Genomic DNA, 22,783 nt, shown 5'->3' with positions numbered 1-22,783 from the left:
ATATGAGCCTTGCATTGTATATTATTATACTTTGAATGTAGTACATTGGCTTATTATATGTCTTAGTATAAGAGCCAAATGCATCAGTGAACTGGTTTGTGAGGGTCGTGTGTGACATATAAAACACAATAACGATCCACTACGAAATAACGCCCAATGAATCCAGGCCCCACCGTGCGCAGGCGACCGTAAGAGCTAATCGTGAATTGAATGATTGCGGCCATAACTACACCCGCCTCCAGGGCAGGACGAAACCGTGACTCGCTGCAAACGGGCGGTGGTGTTGCTGACCGCTCACGTTATGCGGCGCAATTGTCCGCAGTTCTGCGCAGATCTGCACAATCCCGGCGACCTCATTGGCGGAGGCAACGCGCTGCACTCTCCTGCGGGCGGGCCTTCTTCCCAGCACGTTTGCGCTGCGCCCACCTGCGCATGCGCACCACCGCACGGCGTCATCACGCAACGCACGGCGTCATCACGCAACGCACGGCGGCGCAGAGGCCGGAACGGGAGGAAGCATGTGACCTGTTGCGCCGCTGCCTGTCTGTTCTCGCATGACATCACTCCATCGCAGCCTCAGTACTTTTAATTCCCATTTCTTTCCCCACAAACAGCGGGCCCTGCGCTTTATTTCCCCCCGGGACACATGCCTGGACGAGGCCGCGGCGTGACGGGCGCTTCGTGCTGAAGAGGAGTTCCTGGAGAAACAGGTAGAGACGCTAATCCGGCTGCTCCTGTCGGGCTCCTCTTCCTCCTCCGGTGCGGGAGCTGCCGATCGGCTCGGTGCCCCGGCTTGCAGATGCGGGTTTTGCGTGTGTTGTATCTGCGTGATTACCGGGGGCTTCGTGTTTACACTTGAGCAGGACGTGCGCAGCGCGGGGCGGGCGCTTGCGCTCGTTTCCCGGATTTGCACGCTTGGCGAAAGACAGCCGGCTCCAGCTCCGGCTCCCACCCAGGTGTTGACACCCAGGGCCGGGTGTGGGATGGCGCTTCCTTTGGAGTACACACATGGCCAGCACACGCTCGCACACAGCAACAACACGGGTCCGAGCCGGTAGCAGGGATAACGACCAGTGAAGCCCGGCCGTGGTTGTGGCGGCTGACAGTACGGGTGTCAAAGTGGGACAGTCAGCTGCTTCTTGTTTTAAAATGCGACCTTTAAACCGTCTAAACTGGTTTTACTTGTATCCACATAGACCCATGTGTTCTGGTTTTTGCATTCCCACTCTCGCACAGAAAGAGCAGCACAGATCTTCCTATATCTGAAGGGTGGGGGCAGGTCTTGTTGTGACCTGTCCTCAAGTCGTGTGATCATAGGCTCCGGGCTGTCTCTCTCATATATAACAGGATGCACTGCTGGGTAGTGTCGTGTCCACTTTGCCGGTCAGGTGTGTCGGTCAGTGTCCAGGGAGGATCGGATGACTAATTGATTAATTGCTCGGGTTTGTCTCCACCGTTCTTTTAATGTCTTTGTTGTTGTGGCCTATTTATTCTCTGGGATTAATGAGTGTGAACAAAACTCTTATCTATCTATCTGTCGATGATGCTCAAATCAATAATTCATTCTTGTGACTGGGGGAGAAGGGACAGGCACTGCAGGAAGGTTGAACACATTGTATTTGATATTTTATCAGACTTTCCAAACGTGGACCTGCACCGTTTTCTGCGTCTGCTGTCTTACATGTAAAACAAGAGTTTTATTGATCAGCTTCAAATACTGAATTAAGTCTGTAGATAATATCACCATATCAAAATAAATATACAACATACAGTGCATTTGTCTAGTCTTTTATTTTAATATCTAAGTCTGTATCCATATTTTGTATTTTTTGTTATACAGCTTATGGATCTTATTTATATGCATGCAGTCAGTTTTTCATATGAATTGTGATCCTAGCAATGTGGATTATTACCAGCCCACTGGCTGTGGTAAGTCAGGCAATCTTCTTCACTTGAGGGACACTTCACGGGATTTCCGCAGTGGGTGGAAACTGATGTGGCAGCTGGCATTTTATTAAGAGACACAATTTTTGGCAGGATTGTCTGTCTCTGGTTACTGTACCTGCCTGTCTGGCTGCCAAGAAAAGCAATGGGTTCTCATCGTGGCAGATGCTGTTGTGTGAAAACATTGCCATTCTTGCAGCCCTCAGGGTATGATTGAACCGCACAACCCTGGGACTGACAGTCAAAATGTAGGTCTTCATTGTGAAAAACAACACCAGGCTGTTTGGGTAGATAGACCCAATTTAGTCATTCACGTTAAACAAGAAAGGTGTGTATCGAGATGTTTATATTTGGATGCAATATGCAACCAAGTGCACTACTTGATTACTAAACAAGGTAACTGCTTCGGGGAGGGAAACATTTTTTTTTTGTCCTAATTCAACCTACAAGGGTGGTTTCATATCACTATGTGGGGCTTTGTTACAAATAACATTGTGACTGGTCATACACATTGTGCTGTTGCTTCCTTTCAGTGCCATGGGTTTTCAGATCCTTTAGTAGATGTATTAACGCCAAAACCAGAATGTATGCTTACTTCCTGTTGCTTCGTTTCTGACAGAAAAGATACTTGTCTCTTGCTTCAGTGTAATTCTGACCTGAGATTTGGTCATTCTGCCCACGGGTACGTGTTGGTGTGAAATTGAGGGGCTCTAGTCACTGTGTAAGACACTGTTGTCCACTACATGCTCACAGGGACAGCAGTGTGCTGTCAGGGCCCGGACTCTGGAGTGGAGGGTTGTGTCTTCAGTCCCATGTGGGGAACACTGCTGTAGCACCCTTGAGCAAGGTTCTGTACTGAGATCGCTCCAGTGCAAACCCAGCTGTATAATTAATGGGTAATTGTATGTACAACATAATGGGATATTGTAACAATTGTAAATCACTCTGGATAAGGGTGTCTGCAAATAAATATTATGATAATGAAAGTGTGAGAAGATCTTTAATTAAAACTACCTAAGTTACTGGTGCATCTCTAGATCAGTATATACTGCACCAGCCTTTCTTAAAGTTGTGTGTCCGCTTGCTCCCTCGCTGCTCTCCAAGTCAGGAGTCGTTAAGTGCAAGTTGCACGTTGGCCACATTACTGGGACGTATTTTGTGATGTGGACAACGTGCCACTTGCAACGTGTCCCGGGTTCTTGTCCCGGTGTATAAAAAAAAAAGCCACGGGTATCGGGTCTCAGAGCAAGACCTCTTTTCCATTAACTTTCACTTTGCGGACGGCTGGAGAAGTGAAAGCACGTCAGCGTACCCTGCACGGTGGGGAGCAGGGTGGTCACACCTGACAAGCGGCCGGTTATGGGTCCAGAATTGTCCAATGCTGGCAGCTGCATTGATTCAGAGTGTATTTATTTAACCCTTGGGCCCTTGGCAGGGAATTTTATTTTGCATACAGAGGTTTGGTAAAACTAGGGTTAAAGCCAATTAATGCTGGCCCTAGTGGCTTGAGACATTTACTCTGATTAGTTATTTAATTAGTGTGAGTGTCTGTACCTGTAATGAAGATAATCTGGGCTGTTGACAAGAGGTTCCTGGAGCGGATCTAATAGTCTAAATTGTGGTGTTTCCTCTCATCCATCCATCCATCTGCCCTGTTGCCCCTTTCCCATCTGTGCTTCTTGAGGGGCTTCCTGGTGAGGTGCAGAACAACGGGCTCTAAATATACTGGCATCATTGCTAATTTTGTAGCATTGGGCTCTAGTGGCCAATGTTGTTTTGCCCTTGTTCAGTTTAAAAGTGCCCTTGGGTGTTCCAGGGCCGCACAGCTGGACTGCCAAACTGCACCTGGACTTAACAAGCCTCTCGCTCCCTGCACAAGGATGACGGGGAGTTTTAAAGTGAGACCGTGCGTGTGTGTGTGTTGGGGGCTGCAGCAGGAATTGCGAGGACAGATTGACAATGGGACATTTCTTCTTTAATTTTATTTTGTGCAAGGGTGCGTTTGTCTTTCATTTGGTTTTGTTAAGGAAACGCACTTTCAGGACCTGTGAGCAGTAAGGCGATAGTGTGTCTGGTCAGTTAGGGTATTAAGGTATAAATATATGTCTGATCATAAAATAGGTAGTGAGAAAAAAGCAGTTAAAATCTCAACATGTAGATCTGCCGTACAAAGGTAATTGCAGACAGATAAGCTGTACAGAACATTGGACTTGCAGTGAGCTGGGGCTCAGGGTTACTGTAGGTCAGTCTCACTTGTTGAATAAATCCTGTTGTTTGAGGGCTATTAAGCAAGGCTTTGGAGGCGATGCTTTGCGCATTGCTAATTGGGATGTGGTCTCCTAATCACCGCAATTGGATTTTTCAGCTGTGTTATACTTGTGTCCTTTCTTTTATGATGCATATTTAAAACATTTGGGCTTTTAAAAACAGTCAACCTGTTTGTTTGAAACCAGGCTTTCCTTTCCCAGCAGAATATACACTACATGATTGTATAGGCAAGTGTTCTGCAGTGTCGTCGTCCCCCTCAAAACTAAAATAAGATGTTAGTTGGTGCTATTAATCCCATGTAACACATTTTATTAATCCTGCTGTCTGTGCATGTGCGTGTGCGTGTGTGTGTGTGCGTGCCGTTTCCAAAATAAACAGTGCAACATCTGTACATTCGTCATAACCAGCGTGATTCAGACTGCCAGGTCCCCTCAATCCTTGTTTAACTAAAGACAATAAAGGAGAAGTACAGGGACTCGGTCTCAGGAAGCCATTCGGCCCTGAAGCGTGGACTCTAGTCCGCAGTGCGCCGGGTAGAGGTTGGCAAGAGCCGCTTGGCATGACATAGTGGAGGTGCTGTCATGTGATCAAACCCCCCCTTCCCTTTCATTCCCATTCCTCTAATGTACAAAATCAGAAGGACAGAATTTGGAAATAACTTTGTTAAACAATTTGTTAAAGAATAACTCCCCAAAATATTCTGGCAAAATTTCTGTTCTATTGAAAACCTGACAGCCCACATGACTGACAATTTCCATCCTGTGACTAAATTGTGGCAGTTCTGTGATGAGGTAATGTGGCACTGTAGTGTAGATACTCAACCTGTAGCAAAACTCTGATTTATCATCTTTCTTCACAGCTGTGGGAGAGACCATTTTTAAATGATCATTTTATATTTCTGCAGTATTTGGCTTGATAATTTTTGTATTTGCAGAAACAAGCCTCAGGGTATTGTTTTCTCAGCTGCAGGACTGAAAGAGTAAAGGAATTTCGGTGCGCATGGGAGACCTTGCAGTCGTCCACATGTCAGCGCTGATGCAACCATCAGATAAGAGCAGTCTGAGGTTTACAGTCCCCACAGCGTCTGTGCAACTGTATCGCTAACGGTGTAAGAATAACCTCACAAAGCGAGCTAAAACCATGTTTTGAGGAGGGCTGTGCAGAGGCTGAGGATTGTGATTATGCGAAGAAGTTCTTATCTACAAAGTGGAACAGACAGAAGAACAGGAAGAGGCTCGAGTGAGACCTGTGTGAATGCTCTATAGTAACCTCTCTCTCTCTTTTTCATCTCCCTTCCACAGGACCAAGGGCAGAGCTCTGAGAGAGGGAGACCGCACTCTTAAGCCACAAGCGGTGACTTGTTTCAGGCCGCCGTGACAGACGTGCAGACGCTCAGAGACCAGAACCCCTGTCACTGCACAGACGCAGACGCTGCCCACACCGGGACACACACACGTTTTTCTAATCTACATTTCTTGGCATTCTTGGCTATTACCCCTTGGAGAAGAGCGGGTTAAGTACAAACGTGGCTTCCTGGGGGCTGTTCATTTCATGTTCGCCTGCCAAGGGACCTCTGCCTCTAGCAAATAAACAAGGGAATACTTACAGAGGTACGTACTTTTTCAAGTCCCTTTAATTCATTTTCCTGTCTTTCTTTTAACCCCCACCTTACAAGCTTAATGATCTTGTCTCTTCAAGACAGACTTAAAGCAAAAAACATCCCCCTGGCTGAAAGTACCACACACAGTGCCAAGAGTTTTGTGTTAAAGTATGAAGGCCTCAACAAAGTAGTAGTTCCTGTGCTCCTTCTCAATGGTGAAAAAACTTTGAGTAAATGTAGAGTAACAGCCTTTTACTGTGACTGACCGCAACATGGGAAATACGCGGCGCTAGCTGTGCTGCCCGTTCCTCCCACCACCCTGTTTGGTATGGGTTGCTAACTTGTTGACGTCGGGAGCCGTTGAAGGAAGGAGGAGGGTGTCGAGTACTTAGCTGTCTTGGTGACAGACAAGGTTGGTCCGTGTGTAAATAAGAATTATGTGTGTATGAATATGTGTGTGTATGTATATATATACAAGTTTGTCACATTAGAGCTGTCTCACTCATAAACATTGCACAGACTCGGCACAGTCTAGGGTGGGCTGCAGAACAGTGGCGCTCTGGGAACCAATATTAATATGGAAATATAACACACAAAAAGTGTCACCACAAGGCAGGGTAGTGTCTTTCCAGAATTTAATAACATGGACTCTTATTTTTTTTTTCCCCGTTACACTTCCCACACTTTCCAAAGTCTTAATCTCCTCTTCGGTTGGTAACCCTAGCCTGACGTGAAAATGTTGTGGACAAGCTGTGGGTTGTGTCGCTCTGAGCGTAGATCCAGGCAGCCCTTACTAGGCAAAGCAAGCTTCAAAGTGTCATTATTGTGTTATGCTTAGTGCTCGGTGAGTTGAGCGTTGTGGCATCTGGACTTTTTCAAAATGGAGTTCTAATTGGCTGAAGTACCCTGTATAGACAAATATATCCATGGTGACTTATAATGGTTACAATACATCACATTGCATGTAAAAATAATCACCCATTTATACAGGTTTGTACTGGAGCATTCTGGGTACAGTGCCTTGCTTAAGGGTACAACAGCACTGTCCCCCACCTGGGTTTGACCCCACGACCCTCCGCTACACACACACACACACACACACTGCCCTCCCTGGGGCAAGACATTTCTGTGTGTGGGCTGCTGTTGCATTCTGGGACCTTGTCTTGTGCCCTGAGCCCTCTGGGTCCGGCCCCAGCACACCGTGACCCTGCACTGGATGGAATTGTTTTTTGATGATGAACGAATTATGGACTGATTAATAATTATTAGGGCTGTCAATCGATTAAAATATTTAATCGCGATTAATTGCATGATTGTCATGAGTTAACTCGTGATTAATCGCAATTTAATCGCACATTTTTATGTGTTCTAAATGTACCTTAAATTAATACTTTTCAAGTTTTTAATACTCTAATCAACATGGGCATGGACAAATATTGATGCTTTATGCAAATTGTTATTATTAGTGAAACTATACTCAACATAGAGCATGAAGACTAGACACGTTTCAAAGGTCATAGATGTTTTTCAAATAACTTATTCATGTCTATTAGACACATGAAAAAAATAACATAGAAATAACAGGTTCCCATTACTTCTCTTTCTTTGCACTGAGCAATTTGCTTACACAAGCCTGTTTACATTTAGTTATTTAGCCACCCATTTAGTTATCACTGTGGTGAGTCTATTGCTTGTGAAGTTGTCCATCCGTCTCCACTGCAAATGATCTAGTGTGGTCTGCGTTTGGCAAGGGGGAGGAGAGCTCTCTGCATCGGTTGTATGTTTCGCCATCAAGTGATATTTTAAACTGGACGTGCTGCGGTGATAACTCAATTCACGTCGACAATAAATGCAGACAATTTGTCTTGTCGACAGGACCATCAGACATCATTTTGTATATGAATTTTCCGTTCAGAAGAACTTTTTTCTCCATTTCTTTTTGCTGCTGCATCCTTTCCTGTATTATGGCTCGCTATGGCTGCATCTCCATTTCTCCAACTACGGGCTAGGCTACGGCTCAAAATGCACGCTGCATTAATCGCGCGTTAATAAAATTAGTGCCATTAAAATTCATTTTCGTTAATGCGTTATTAACGCGTTAATTTTGACAGCCCTAATAATTATCTGACAGCAACATCACTGGTGCTCTTCCTGATTCTCCCGCCTCAGTCTCGGTCTCAGCCCTGGTTCAGCAGCAGCCAATGAGGAACTGTCACTTGCTGGCCGGTGTCGTCGGTACGAGAGTGTTTGATAGACAGCCTAATTTCATTCCTTTCCTATGTGAGCTTGGCAGTGATGCAGTGGTTATGTGTTTGTCAACACCAGCACCCTTAACCGCCACCCTCAAGTTGTTCAACAATTATATGGGGGGTTCGTTTCCAAGCATTTTGTGAAACTGCATGTGTTCAACATAAACAACAGGAAGCTGCAACTGCCCTGCCCAGTCATGCCTGCTCTCCAGTCTTGTTTTGGGACCCTGAACATGTACTCCAGTATAAGCCAATCACTTGGCAGGTTGTGACCCCCCTGCAAGCCGATTCTGTCTCTGGCCCTCAGAGACTCGAGTGTCGGCCTCCCATCTGAGCTCCCAGTTCTGTAATTCGACCAGCTAGGAGCTGCAGAGGGACACAGTAAGCCTTTGTCTGCAAGGTGTGAGCTGGCGGTGATGTTAAGGCTGCCCATTGTGAACATGAGCTGAATGAGACGAGGCAGTGCACAGACTCCCTCTCTCTCTCTCTCTCTCTCTCTCTCTCTCTCTAGCCCTCTTTCCAGGGGCTTCTGGAGATAGTGGCATTTGTGCTCCTTGTGGGGGGGAACAAAACTGTGTGTTACTGTGCTAAGAACAAATACAGTCCTTCATAAAGAGTGGCACTAAGAACAACAGCAGCAATATTGTAAAAGGATTCATTAGTGCTTAATTACATGATCGGCCTAATGAAACCCATAAACCTGTTGGAAATCAGGTATGGAGAAAAGGTCCTCCCCCTTGCCTCCTTTCTTAGTTCTTCTATCAGTGAAGTCTCAGTCCAGCACGTTCTGAACACTAACAGAATTGCTATACTGTGTAGAATATCCGTTCGTACGTCCGTCTGTCCCCCCCTCTTATAAATAAATCACCCAGTCTGGTTTCTTTTGTGTGGCAGTAGTAGTAGTACAAAAGCAAACGGAGCAGAGCGCACTGCCTGGTTTCCCCTGGACGCTTGCCAGACGCTGGGTTAACCTGGAGGCCGAACCGGAGAGGTCGCAGACAGATGAACCCATGAAAAAACACAAACCAACATTGCGAAGGGGACATTTTTGACTTGTACGGTTGTGCCTGAATCGAATGTGGGAACTAAACCCCTGTAGACTTCGCACCTCCACCCCGATGCATCGTCAGGCTAATGTCACACGCCGCGAGACGAGATGTGATCTTTAAAGTGAGAAAACGGTGCTTTTTTTAAACCGCTTAACTACGCTCTCATGTTGTGCTTAACTCGTGAGTTCAATGATTTCGAAACCACACACACGTCCTCTCGAGCCCTCCCTGAATCTGACCGTAGAGCACCATTTCTATTTATGTTTGTGGTGTATGATAAAAAAAAAAAAAACTGGAAATGGTTGAGTTCGTTGTGCTTCGATCGTGAGATGCTAGTCTAGGTTTGTTTGTGTTTTTACCTTGAGATTTGTAAAATATCTATAATTCACTGTGATTCCCCAGTTATGTGTTTAGGCAATTGCCATTATTATTATTTAGTCATGGTGAACATCAGAGTTGCAGATTTGCAGACAAACAGTGTGAGCATTTCCAGATTGCACTTCCAGATCGCCAGTTGGATTTAAAAAAATTGAATGTCTGTGCATGTGTGTGTCAGTGTCATAGTGAGTAAAACAGAATCCCAGGACTGAAGCCATTTAAATCTCGGCTATGGCACTAAAAGAAAAGTATTTTGTTATGAAATTGCACAAGCACAATGCAGACGTTGAAATGTTTCTGTAAATATTTCAATACAGGTTTTTGTGTTACACCAATTTCTATTTTATTACATTTATGACCTTTCCAAAGGGCTTGTATTTCCAATTAAATAAATATAAATAGATGCAAAGTATTTTCACGTGAATTTTTTTTTAACAGTCATTAAAAGTTAGCAATCATACATTTATTATTTCTGTTGAGTTATTGACCTTTCCCTCACCCCTGCCCTGAAAAAATAAAAAATGCAAAACCGCTGGTTATTTTGGAGGCCAGCTCAGCACTGGGAGTGCCCCAAATACGTGCCACAAAGCATGCTGGGACACCGTCTCTGTGGCGCCACGAAATAGGCTGAGCTTTCTCCCTCGTCAGCAGGAGAAAGGTGAAAAAGAAGAAGGAAACCCATCTGAAAAGGGAGAGTGTTGAGCCCTGAGAGTGCGTCGTTCATCACTTTCAGTACCGTGGGTGGGGCACAAAACTGTGGAACGTGCTGCCCGTTGTGCCTTCCCACTGCACAAACGTGCTCTCACAAGAGGAAGTGGAATGTGAGGTCCTTGGCTGAGCTTTCAGCACCTTCCTATACCCCCTGAAAGCCCTATCGCACACCCTGCCCGTGACCTCTGGGAGTGCACGGTTGTCGGGTTCATTTATTCCCGCCCATCCTTGCAAATCTGTGGGCTGCACTGATTTGAGAAGCTTTGCCATCGCTCACTTCAACATCCAGAAAGCGAGCGAGAGCCCGTGTAACCCTGGACTTTAGAGCTCACAACAACTTCAAACGATACTTTTAAATTGACGGCCGCAATATACACAAAAGCACGTTTCCCATTGAAACTGATCACGATCTGCAAGATGAATTCATTTAGTATCATTCTGATCCTTTATTTTTGTCGTCAAACTGATTTTCAAGGCGACTTACAAAAGGGACAAATGTTGGTCTGCACTCGCACACGAGGAGAGTCATGGTTCGCAGTTACCCGTTGTGCCTGCTTTTGTGTGTGCATATGTGTGTAGGCTTTTTTCTCCTTCAAAAAACACGAATCCTACACACATTGTAGAGCAGTAGAGTATCGCCCCCAGTGCACACACATCCCAGGCCAGTTGCCAGTGCGTTCTCCTTGCCTGGAAGTCCCCGAACCTCTCGCCACCGCCAGAGAGGAAAAAGGTCACGGCCTGAGTTCACTGTGTTTATTACCTCTTGTGTCTCGTCTGCGTTCCAGGTTGGGGAGTGATTTCGTTATGACCAGCTGCTGTGCAGAAGATGTCCACCCTGTCTACGACTAATGTCACTGATGTTGGTCATGGTAAGAGAGATGCTCTTTTATTTTATTTATTTATTTTCTTGGGACTCAGTGTCTATTACTACTACTATGGTATCTCTGGTCTTCTCTCATGGTCTATTACTGTGGTATTGTGGCATCTTTGACCTTGACATTGCCTTGGGGGGTTGGGGGGTGAGAAGAGCACTACAAAGACTATAGCTTGTGTTCGTGGCTGATCACACGGCAGCTTTTAGTGATCCGTTTCATTTGGTTCTGCCCGAGTCTTCGCTGAACTTGTATTCAGACTCTAATGTCAAAAGGCGTGGGAGGAGAATTACCACTAAGAATTTGCATTGTGGAAAAGAATTGCAGCAATTTATTTTATCTACTTTTTTTATGTTTGTGGTTAATCTTCAATGCTTCACCCTGCAGGGTCTGTACTACTCCCCCGAGGAAGATAGTGTCTGCGTTAACTACCTTTATTCCTCTTTTTAATAACGCATTTAAACGCAGTGTCGTTTAAGCTAAGGCAGACTATTCACGGTAGCTGATGTTATAAGTAAAATAACCAATAACTGTTTCAGTTTAGTCCGATTCTGTTTGTTCACAGTGAAACTCGGGACAATTGTGTCACAGCGATAAGTCTGAAAACAGCACACTAGTCCTATAGAAATTGAATTGGATCTGTACAATATTAAATGAATCAGTTCTCTTTAAGGTTGATAATTAATGAATGAACAGAAGTCGTGGAGGTTGAAGACTGTCTATTGAATTTTGAGGATTTGTTGTACTGGGTTAGAGAAGTGGATCTCTGCAGTGAGGCTGTAACCAGGCTCTATTACCTCACAGAGTTCCTTGTGTTTCGCTTGACCTTCTCCCTGCCACTGAATTGTGATGGCTAGCTTAGTTCCCACGTGAGGCAGGGGCAATTACTGGTCCTCTTGTTCACTGCGGCACCCGAGGCCCGAGTCAGTGGCCTGCGGGGCTCTCCCCGAGTCAGCGCTTTCCCGTCGTTTCCGCACTGAAGAGTCTTTATTGCCGAGGGCCCACTCGCGTGAGTCCGAATGATTGCGCGGCGCCGCGGGGGCGTTTTCGATTTCCTGTCCGTCAGGGGTCCGTGTGAGTTTGTCATTGTGCGCAGCTGCCCGATTCTGGGCATATAGTGAGCTGCTTGTTGGGAAGGAGTCCCTCATTGGAAGCAGGTGGCTGCATAGATGGTCTCTTACAGCGCTGGAGTCAGATGTGTGAGGGGCGTAAGCACCAGTCTCTCAATATGAAATTCTCAATCCCTCCGGAGGTTTTGGCCTGGGAATAAATGCCCTCAGTACTGAGTATAAACTCTAACGACACGCTTTCCCTTCCCTGCTGGTGGAAAAAATGTAAACCTGTTACAAAATAAACACAATACAGAAAACAAAACGATCCCTGCACAAACAAACAAACCTTGGAAAGCCAAGAGTCCATGACTGCTTGGATCCAAACTATGAATGCGTAAACCCTGCCGGTTCTTATTAATTAATTATAACTCTGCCGTGACCTGCAGTGCCGTTTGAAAGCCCTCCCTTGGATCCCATGTTCAGGAGTTCAGTGAGTTCGTTCGCACACGAGAGCCAGCCGGGAGACTCGCCCTCTCTTCTTGTTTTCTCCACAAGCATTTCCTCCTGCGAGTTCGCCTCCCCTCGTCCTTCCCCTCAGGCAAGAGCGACCAACCGCTGGTTTTTATTTCTGTTATGTTTTTTTTTTTTTTACATGCAGTGAGTGGCAATATCCAAATCTTTCCATCTGTACCTCAAGCATCACCTTCTGTGAGCAGTGGGGTTGTGGCAAAGCCTCAATTAGGTTGGTCTGTCTCCTGTGTAATCAGGCTGTAGCTTCTTGCTGGCGCGCCACGGTCTGTAGTGTCAGGAGGCGCCGCTAACTAAAGGAACGAGCCTCCAAAACTGTGACAAACAACCGCGAACGAACACAAGAACAGATGTGTCCCGGATACGCTGTGACCAGATAGATTGACCACATCCTACAGGTGATTTTGTTGTTGTTTGTTTTGTGGATATTTTTGTTTGGTGTTTCTGCTTCAGGTTCTCTATTTCAATCGACATACTACACTATTGTACTACAAAAATAGGTCATGCATAGATGAAAATCACTTTTTTTTTTTTTTTTTTTTTGGAGTGGTGTCTGTGCGTATGTTGGGTTTATGGTCTGTTGATAGCTACTGCAAACAGCACTGTTCCCTTTCCTCTACTGCCCTGACACAGAGAGAGCGGTGACGCATCGCAGTATAGTACTATAGCTCTGAACACACAACCCAGGTAGAGGGATCATAGCACTGTAGTAAGTAGTGCACAGCCTTTTTACTGTGCTTATTCTGACTGCGGTGATGATTATTGTGTGTGTGAAATTGAGGAAATAAAATCGTTGTCTCCTGTGTCAGTGTCTGAAGTCTGCCTTTTACAAGCAGCCACTTGCACTGCAGTTATTCACAGTGTTGATAACCAGAAGAAGGCCTGGATTCAGCTGCCTTTAAGACACCGGCGCTGCGACTCCGAAACTGCCCCCTGGTGTCCAGTAGAATACAGCAGTGCGGGGATTTCAACGTCCCGAGAAACAGGACTCACTGCACAGACACCTGGGACCACGTCCTACGAGACCTCTTTGTGTCTTGTTTTTTTTTTACTAATTTAAATTGTATCCAATGAAACTAATATTTTTGGATCAGGAGATCTTCATAGTGATGTCATGTTGTTATTATTATTAATCATAATATATAACAATAATGGAATGTAGAGAAGACATGTCACCATCTCCATTATATTCACCTTGAACTTCAACCTGCATGTTGGTCAAGGACTCATTCACTTGGCTGTTCTCGGTTTAATTTCATGTTATTATTATTATTTTGTATATAACACGTCCTGTATTTGGGTTGCCTGTGGGGAGTGTTGGACTGTGCTGGCAGAGCATTGGGAACACAATGTATAAATGAGAGGAGCGTTGGTGGGGTGTAGGCTGGTAAACAAACGTTTCCTCACACAAGGAAGGGAATGTCAGGATTTTAACCTTGACCGCTCCTTTATCTGGGCAACACGTGGAGTCGGCCCTCGGAGTGGCTCTGTGGGTCTCTTTGACACCCATAATGCCCTGCGGTCAGGAACCTGCAACCCGTTCGCTATGGAGACCGTGAAACCCGCAGAAGTCTGCTGCCCGGCTCTTGTCAGCGATTTCCTCCTGTTTTAGCTCCACTGGTCCAATGTATCGCCCTGCAGGTGTTCAGGGTTTAGAGTAGGGAAGTCGGGGTTGGGGGGGGAGACGAGGACGAGACCGCAGAATGTACGAGAGGAACATCGACTGTCTTCAGACTGGGATGCTGCGCTGGTGGGTGTGTGAGAGAGGCACAAAGGCGCTGTTGTGCTGGCGCTCGTGAGAGAGGTCCAAGCAAGACTCAGCTCAGTGCGTCAGCGGTGGGCTCTGAATGACCGAGCCGGGGGGGTCTCTGTGGGACTGTGAGAGCGTGGCTCGAGCAACTGACCCCGACCTTTTCCCCAGTGCTGTCGAGGAGTCTCTGTGAGGAGCAGGCATGTGACTGTGACTCAGCACTCGGACACATTCACAAATCCTGTCAACAGCCAGCAGGATGGGGAGGGGCTGCTGTTTCTCTTTCCTTTTTTTTCTCTGCTGAAACCAATCAAGGACAGAATCCTCCTCGTTTCCCATGAGGTTAAACTGCACAACAAATGGCATCTTCCTCTTCGAGCATGTCTCTCTCGCACGGTCTTCGTACTGTGAGTACTGGGGTCTGCAAAACCTGTGACTTAAACAGTTATTTATTTCTACCGTCTGGTTGAGACCCGACTGTATCCTTTAGCAAACAATATTCAAAATGTAAGGGGAAAAAATAAAATGTTTTTCTTTCATATGTTTATCTATAGCATATTGACATTTGATATTGCATCGATGTTCCTTGGAAAATGACACGGTTCTCTGTGCTTTAGCTGTAGTGCCTGTCTCTCTGTCTCTCTCTTCCTCCCTCTGTGTGTCTGTCTCTATCTCTCCCTCTCTCTCTGTCTCCCTCTCTCTCTGCGTGTGTCTCTCTCCCACTCTCTCTCTGTGTGTCTCTCTCAAATTCAAATTTCAAATTCAACGTGCTTTATTGGCATGACCAAAAAAGAAGTATTGCCAAAGCAATGGTGACAAACAACAGTTTTGAACATATACATGTACATTTGCATACATAAATACACTATGTATGTTAAACAATTAACTGATTCATTTCAATTAATACAATTAAATCATAGTTTAGAGAGACATAAAATTAATATTGATAGTAATAATTGGGTGTAGCATAGGTGCCTGTGTCCAGGGGTGTCCCCCGTATGTGTGGACTGAGTGTCTCTGTGTGTGTCTCTCTCCCTCTGTGTGTGTCTCTCTCTCTCTCTGTGTCTCCCTTCCCTCTCTCTCTCTGTGTCTCTCTCCCTCTCTCTCTCTCTTTCTCACTCTGTGCTCTGGTTATAGTGATCATGTGCTCTAACTACCCCCATGTCCCGTCTCTGTCTATCCTCCAGGCGAGAGCAAGTCATTCCCCGCGACCCCAGAGCTGCTCCTGGACTCAAGCGCAGAGGAGACGAGCAGCAGCCTGGTGGCCGAGGGGGGCCATGACGCCCTGCAGATAGGGTCCCCCCCCGGCCCCGACTACACCCCCCAGCACAACGGCACACCGCTGGGCCCTCAGGGTGTGGACAGTGACCCCGGCGGGCCCCTGTCCATGGACCCCTCCGACATCATGAAGTTCGATGTGGCGGCCGACGTGCTGGCGGCAAACTCCGGTATGTGCACCACCCCCCCGAGGAGCAGGAGACCTCGGACCCGGTCCAGAAAGTCGTCAGAAGAGTTGTTTTGTGTCGGCCCTTCCTGAAACCTCTCTTCTCTCCCCCCAGCAGAGCAGCAGCCGGTGAAGAGGAAGAAGGGCCCGGCGCCCAAGATGCTGGGCAACGAGGTGTGCAGCGTGTGCGGAGACAAGGCCTCGGGCTTCCACTACAACGTGCTGAGCTGCGAGGGCTGCAAGGGCTTCTTCCGCCGCAGCGTCATCAAGAGCGCGCAGTACGCCTGCAAGAACGGCAGCAAGTGCGAGATGGACATGTACATGCGCCGCAAGTGCCAGGAGTGCCGGCTGCGCAAGTGTAGGGAGGCAGGCATGCTGGAGCAGTGTGAGTGACACCCAGGGGCAGCAGGGCACGTGGGGAGGAATGGAGGGAGGGAGAGGAGGAGGACAGAGGGAGGGTGGAAGAGGGGAAGAGGATGTGGGAGGAAGAACGAGCCAGGGGGGGATGGAGGGAGAGTTAAATGAGGGAGGGAGGGAGGTGGAGGCACGGAAAGAGGGAGCAGGAGGAAGAACAAGGAGGGAGAGAATACAGTTTGGGAGAGAGAGGTAGGAACGAGAGAGAGGGTGAGCGAAGGAGGGAGGGGATTCCTTTCTCTCTTCACACTGAACACGAACCTCTAAGGAATACGCAGACAAAAGCATGCAAACCTACGAATCACCCCCCCTGCGAGAAACCGTTTAAATCGTTGACCAAATATGACCTCAGCGTTTTACTGACCCCCAGCCGGGCTGTAGGATAGCGATTTCCTTCCTGGGGGGGGGTCTGACGATTTACACTTTTGAGTGAGAGCCGGGGGTCTGTGGTGTTGAATCGAAGATCTGTAGCGTTATCATCATCATCGCGACACGATTAAAGATGGCTGGAGCTCGAGGTCTGTGGTCAACATTAACCTCCGTTCACAGCGTACACAAACGCAGGAATATTCCGTCTAAATAAACACACAAATACGAAGTGTGGCAGCTGTGGAGAGAGCGAGTCTTTTAAACCCTGTGCTGGGGTTTTGTGATCGATGTTAAGGCTGTTCGTGGTTCCGGCGAGTCGTCCTGTTGAAATGAAGTATTATAATTAGTCGTGATAATCACATGCTTTGACATCAGAAACAGCTGTTTTTCCTGTGGTGGGAAAGGCGCCTTAATTACATCTTCAGAGTTGCACAGCTCACAGACAGCTCCCCACTCCGGATGTGAGGGTGGGGGGGCATCTAAATGCACAGAAAGGCACTCGGTTATCATTGGCTTCAGTTTGTATTTATTGAACATGTTCTTATTGTTTCGTTTTCTCCGCTGTTCCTCTCCCTGGGTTGAAGGGAGGGTGGTGGTGGTTGTTGCAGACGGAGGGGTGGCGGACAACAGCTTTATTTATGGTTGTCCCCCCCCGCAGGCGTACTGTCCGAGGAGCAGATCCGGCTGAAGAAGATGAAGAAGCAGCACGAGGACGAGACGGCGCGCACCTCCGCCGCGCCCCCGGCCCCCCCGCTGGGAGTGGAGGCCCCCAGGCTGGAGCCGGAGCAGCTGGAGATGATCGAGAAGCTGGTGGCCATGCAGAAGCAGTGCAACAAACGCTCGTTCATTGACCGGCCCAAGGTCACGGTGAGCACTGCGGCGGGGGGCTGCGGGGGGCTTTAACCACAGAGCTGCGGTCTGTTTGAGTAAAACCTTTTAACTCTGTGTAGCTTAAGCATTGACCTCGGCTCAGTGGAGTGTGTAACAGAGTAAAATCAGTAGAAAAAGGGTTTTGTGCTGCTGTACTGTTCTAATCCGGCACTGAAGGTGAAGCCCAAAGAGATGTCGCTTGAGTGATGTTTAATGAGCCTGACCTCTGACCCTCTGCCTCCCTGCCCTTGCCCCGCGTGTCGCCCCCAGCCGTGGCCACAGAGTCAGGACCCGCTGAACCGGGAGGTGCGGCAGCAGCGCTTCGCCCACTTCACCGAGCTGGCCATCATGTCGGTGCAGGAGATCGTGGACTTCGCCAAGCAGCTGCCTGGCTTCCTTGAGCTGACCCGGGAGGACCAGATCGCCCTGCTCAAGACCTCCACCATCGAGGTACACCGCACTGAACTCGCATACAGACGGGTGACAAATTTAAAGGAAAAACCAGCATAAAATGTCTCAGTAAGGTGTTGGGCACCACGAGCTTCAATGCTCTTGGCACAGATTCTACGAGTCTCTGGACTCTACTGGAGGGATGAACACCATTCTTCCTAAAGATATTCCCTCATTTGTGGTTTTGATGGCGGTAGTGGAGAGCGCTGTCTAACACGTCGGTCCAGAATCTCCCATAGGTGTTCAACTGGGTTGAGATCTAGTCACACCATTCAGTGACCCTCGTGCCCTGTGGATGTGCATTGTCATCCTGGAAGAGACCACTCCCATCAGGAGAGAAATGTGTCACCATAGGATAAAGGTGATCACTCAGAATAACCTTGTAATGATTTGCGGTGACCCCTCCCTCTAAGGGGACAAGTGGACCCAAACCATGCCAGGAAAATGCCCCCCACAGCATAACAGAGCCTCCGGACCCCCTCACTGTAGGGGTCCAGCAGTCAGGCCTGTCCCGCTCTCTTGGTGTCCCACACATGCACTCGCCCACTTGTCCAGAACACGAGCCAGTTTAGCGTCTGTGCGACTGAAGCTCCTGCCATTCGTGCCCCAATACTGACCCCTCTTTCACAGTCACTTACATCCTTTCCTCTTGCCATCTTGATCCACAATCGAGGTCAACTGGGCCTGCTCAGCATTTGTATACATGCACAGAGCATGATGGGATGTTAATTGCTTAATTGTAACCTGTTTGGAGGCATCTGCATTCGTTATTGTTCTCCACTCATTTATTCAGGTTTTTTATTTAATTTGTCACCCGTCTGTGTGTGTGTATATATATATAATATATATATATTTGTCCTGCCATGCCGGGCAAGACATGCAGGGACCGGGAGGCACTGCCCCCCCTTGATCATGGAGGAGGAGAATGAATGGGTGTAGTTCTTCCTCATGGCTGGTCCCTGTCTTTGATTGTTCTGTGGTGTTCAAATGTGTCACCTTTCTAGTGCATTGAGTGTTAGAAGTTTGAAAGCTGCCGAGGGACTTGACATACAAGTCGACAAAGCAAGTTTGTGAGAGGGCAGCTCTGCATCCGCGTGTGGCGCCTGACCCCTGCGCCTCCAACTCACCTGCTTGTGGTCGACTGCGCGGAGCTCTTCCCGTTTCCATTGGGTTTTCACCTGCATCCCCCCACCCCATCTCTCTTCAGATCATGCTGCTTGAGACCTCCAGGAGATACAACCCCGCTATCGAGAGCATCACCTTCCTGAAGGACTTCAGTTACAACAAGGAGGACTTTGCGAAAGCAGGTATCGTGGCGTTGGCAAGCGCGAGCGACCTGGGTGGTCTCTTTCCCGCGCCAGGTTGCGTTCATCTCTCACTCACGCCCTCTCGTCCTCCCCTCTCCCGTCCAGGCCTGCAGTTCGAGTTCATCAACCCCATCTTCGAGTTCTCCAAGGGGATGAACGACCTGCACTTAGACGAGGCGGAGTACGCCCTCCTCATTGCCATCAATATCTTCTCCGCAGGTAACTCACGGCTCCGTCCGTGACTAGAGAGCTGTTGTGTTTGATTGGCTTGTATTGATCCCTTCCGTCCCTTCCAGACCGCCCCAACGTCCAAGACCACGACCTCGTGGAGAGGCTGCAGCAGCCCTACGTGGACGCGCTTCATTCTTACATCAGAATCAAGAGGCCGCATGTAAGTTATTTGCTCGCCCGGGTTGATGGCTTCGGGTTGGCCGGGTTCTCTAGCCCTGGGTTCAGTGTGGATGCAGATGTTGCGTTTGGGCAGGGGAAACACAACGTCAGCATCCACACTGACTCCTGCCCCCGCTCACCCCCGGCAGGATCACCTGATGTTCCCCCGGATGCTGATGAAGCTGGTGAGCCTGCGTACCCTGAGCAGCGTGCACTCGGAGCAGGTCTTCGCCCTGCGGCTCCAGGACAAGAAGCTGCCGCCCCTCCTCTCCGAGATCTGGGACGTCCACGAGTGACCGTCCGACGCGCCCCGGGCTCCGGCCTCCCGCCGCCACCCCCGCGGACACTGCGACGGGACCTCCGCGACTGACAAAGAATTGTGTAACCCCTTCCCCACCGCCCCCACAAGCGCAAGTCCTCAGATGGAAGGGACGGACACCTGGCCCCCCGTGACCCGAGAAGAGAGAGAGAGAATCAAACACTTTGTCGCCTGTCCTTCTTAGCCCGTGCGAACTTTGTGGTTGTGTTCTTTTTTTTTTTTTTTTATTAACCGCCGCATTGTTTTCCGACGGCAGGCGTTTGGGAGATGGGTTTGGATCTTATTTTTGTGTGTTCGGTTGCGGCACAGTCGGTCCAGTGTGTGACGCCTAGAGAGTTGTGTGGAGGACTGTGGTCTGACGGGAGGGAAAACACACAAACTTTGTTGCCGTTATCTGATCTGCTAGCCAGTGTTTGATAATCGTAAACTAAATTAATTACTTGTAACTCTCTATAAATGTAATTGTGAATTGACCACAATGGTAATTTTTTTTTTTAAGATTTGTATTTTTTTAAATGGACTTGGTTGTTTTTTCGATAGTCTCCTCATTTCGGCCTGCAAGAGACGGAGAGAGACTGAGCTCTGGATTCAGCCATGAAAAGGTGGCGATCTGATCTTTGCGCGTCTCGGCCGCGTCTGATACTTTCCACAGATACCCTCCTGGATAGAGGACTTCTGTGAAAGAGAGAGAGAGAATGGAAAACACTGCGCTTCGAGTGGTGGGGCAGACCTACGGACAGACGCTTGCACAAGCCTCCTCGATCCCGTCCGAGAGGGAGCTGTAACGAGGCGGAAACAATTAAAACAGACTTTCTTTTGGTCCCGCCTGATTCATTGAAGTTTGGAAAATTCTTTGAAGGGCCGCATTATTATTATTGTTGTTGTTGTTGTTTCGTGGGAAGATGCACACCTTCTCTCCTCTTTCCTGCACTGTCCGTATCTTCCTGCAGCCACTACTGGATTACTATCAGAGTGTAATTTCACACATGCACACGGTTGGACTCTAATCTTAGACATTGTTTACAATACGTTGCTTGAAGTTTGCCAAGTAAACCGAATACACGGACGCGAATGTTGACAGTGCAGGACAGACGTCTTGTGAGTGCTCCCCCCCCCAGGAGTCCCAGGGCGCATTTCAGGGGTGTGCTCGGCGTGCTCCGCTACTTTTCTAACTCCAGAAAAACGTATCGCTGATTTTTCTAAAGCTGTGTCTTTGCACACAAGAACATCTGCACCTTTTTAACCTCGACTCTTAGGAAGCGGGAAGCACGCTTTGCACGAAAAGCTCTGAAAATCGCCCTGTTACGATTTGGGTTCATTTGGGAATTTCCAAAGGGCCCCTCAGTTTGTGCACTAATGAGCTGAGGCTGAGTGCTGGGGGCGCCTCTTTGAGAATTAATTGTGTTGTGTCTGCAAAACAAACAAACAAACAAAAAAAAAAAAGCACTAGCACTTAAGCAGCAACCAGCGGTCTGCCACGGTGTGTGATATTGAACGAGACACATGGAAAGAGCTCAGATATTCGAGTCTTGAGAAAATAATAATAATAATCACAGGATGAATCAAGAGGGAACACTTGCCAGAACAGGTTACATCGGCCTTCGGCCAGAATTCATCAATGCAAAACCACCTGATTCTTCTTCGGTCTGGGGACTCGTGCGAGGGGTCATGAGTATTGTATACCTTCCTCGTCTTGATCGTCCGCACCGCGCCACTGACAGGCAGTGCGGCCCGCTTCCCCGCAGCCCTCTTACCCTCCGACTCCACTTACAGCTGCTCGTTCGACACATATCGGAGACGTGCCTCTGTACTGCTAACTCTGCTCGGCCAGGCAGGAGAGGGACGAGTAGGGGGATAAAAGTGGGCCCAGTTATAGCTTTTCAAAGCACCCCTAATGCGGGAAAATCTTAAATCCTCAGACTGAACCGTTTCATCTATGGGCCTCTTCCTCTGAACTCTCAAACATATAAAAATACAAATTGCTGGGAGGAAACTGAGTAGCACACTCATATTTGAATATGTAATTTAGTAAAGTCAATTCATACAGAAATATCCAGAACTCATTTGCAATAATTACAATCATGAAAAACTATTAAAAGCATCCAGATGTTTTTAGAAAAGTCTAGATATTTTCTGATGTTTACAGATGCCAAAAAGCATACGTGTATGTATGTATGTATGTGTGTGTGTATATATATATATATATATACACACACACACACACACACACACACACATTTTGGCTGGTAAATTGAAGGAATCTAAGAGTAGACGAGTAGAGTATATTTCAGCACAGAAGTTGAGAAGGGGCTGGCTCTTCTGCTCAAAACAAGACCGATGTTACAACACAAATACTACTCAAAAACCTCCATGTCTCCGTCAACACGAGCGCAGCTACACAATACGAATGACCCTGGCGTTCTAACCCTGTCTTCTTAGAGCCTCTATTTTCATTAATTCTTACTGTCTCTCTTCTCTTGTGAAACTACAATAGATGTCGAAATAGAAAAAAATATATATTTTTAATATTGTGTTTTAACGCCTTAAATTCATTTCTGTTCTGCTTTATCTGTACAAAGCTAAATGCTTACAAAAGTGTAGTTCAGCCAAATCGAATATTGTCGTCTTTATTATTATTATTATTATTATTATTATTATTATTATTATTATTATATATAAAACAACTTAACATTTCTTTTGCACAAATTTTCTGATCGAACTATTAAGATTTGCAAATACTTTGTCTCTTCTTTAAAAGTGTTTTCAAGAAAGTAAACCGGATGCACTAATTAAAAAAATGTCGTCTTTTTCATTTCTTC

General features: G+C 47.3%; 1 protein-coding gene across 6 annotated transcripts; it reads left to right on the top strand.

Moving 5' to 3' along the window:
* Window positions 1-486: 486 nt before the first annotated feature.
* Window positions 487-20,783, top strand: nr1h3 (nuclear receptor subfamily 1, group H, member 3). Of its 6 annotated transcripts, none has more exons than XM_066700769.1 (11): window positions 487-710; window positions 5,514-5,822; window positions 10,985-11,068; window positions 15,589-15,849; window positions 15,964-16,230; window positions 17,287-17,495; window positions 17,769-17,948; window positions 19,156-19,255; window positions 19,361-19,474; window positions 19,552-19,646; window positions 19,795-20,783. In XM_066700769.1, the coding sequence occupies exons 3-11, from the start codon at window positions 11,026-11,028 to the stop codon at window positions 19,939-19,941; spliced, it is 1,416 nt and encodes a 471-aa protein (XP_066556866.1). In that variant the 5' UTR covers window positions 487-710; window positions 5,514-5,822; window positions 10,985-11,025; the 3' UTR covers window positions 19,942-20,783. The 6 variants fall into 6 exon arrangements, with proteins under 6 accessions (XP_066556866.1, XP_066556864.1, XP_066556865.1 ...); XM_066700767.1 differs by having other exon boundaries at window positions 15,961-16,230; XM_066700768.1 differs by lacking the exon at window positions 487-710 and adding an exon at window positions 1,388-1,442 and having other exon boundaries at window positions 15,961-16,230.
* Window positions 20,784-22,783: the final 2,000 nt, after the last annotated feature.

The sequence above is a fragment of the Amia ocellicauda genome, chromosome 4, assembly GCF_036373705.1.
Source record: "Amia ocellicauda isolate fAmiCal2 chromosome 4, fAmiCal2.hap1, whole genome shotgun sequence".
In the NCBI taxonomy this organism is placed as follows: Eukaryota; Metazoa; Chordata; class Actinopteri; order Amiiformes; family Amiidae; genus Amia; species Amia ocellicauda.
Note: the sequence above shows the minus strand (reverse complement) of the source record. Positions and strands in the feature narration are given on the sequence as shown.

What these genes read in the sequence shown, in the direction of transcription:
- nr1h3 (XM_066700765.1), top strand. Translation starts at nt 14,739, where the DNA reads ATGAGGTTAAACTGCACAACAAATGGCATCTTCCTCTTCGAGCATGTC. An exon ending in CGTGCTGGCGGCAAACTCCG is followed by an intron (nt 15,850 to 15,960) that starts GTATGTGCACCA and finishes CTCTCCCCCCAG; the next exon opens with CAGAGCAGCAGCCGGTGAAG. An exon ending in GGAGGACTTTGCGAAAGCAG is followed by an intron (nt 19,256 to 19,360) that starts GTATCGTGGCGT and finishes TCTCCCGTCCAG; the next exon opens with GCCTGCAGTTCGAGTTCATC.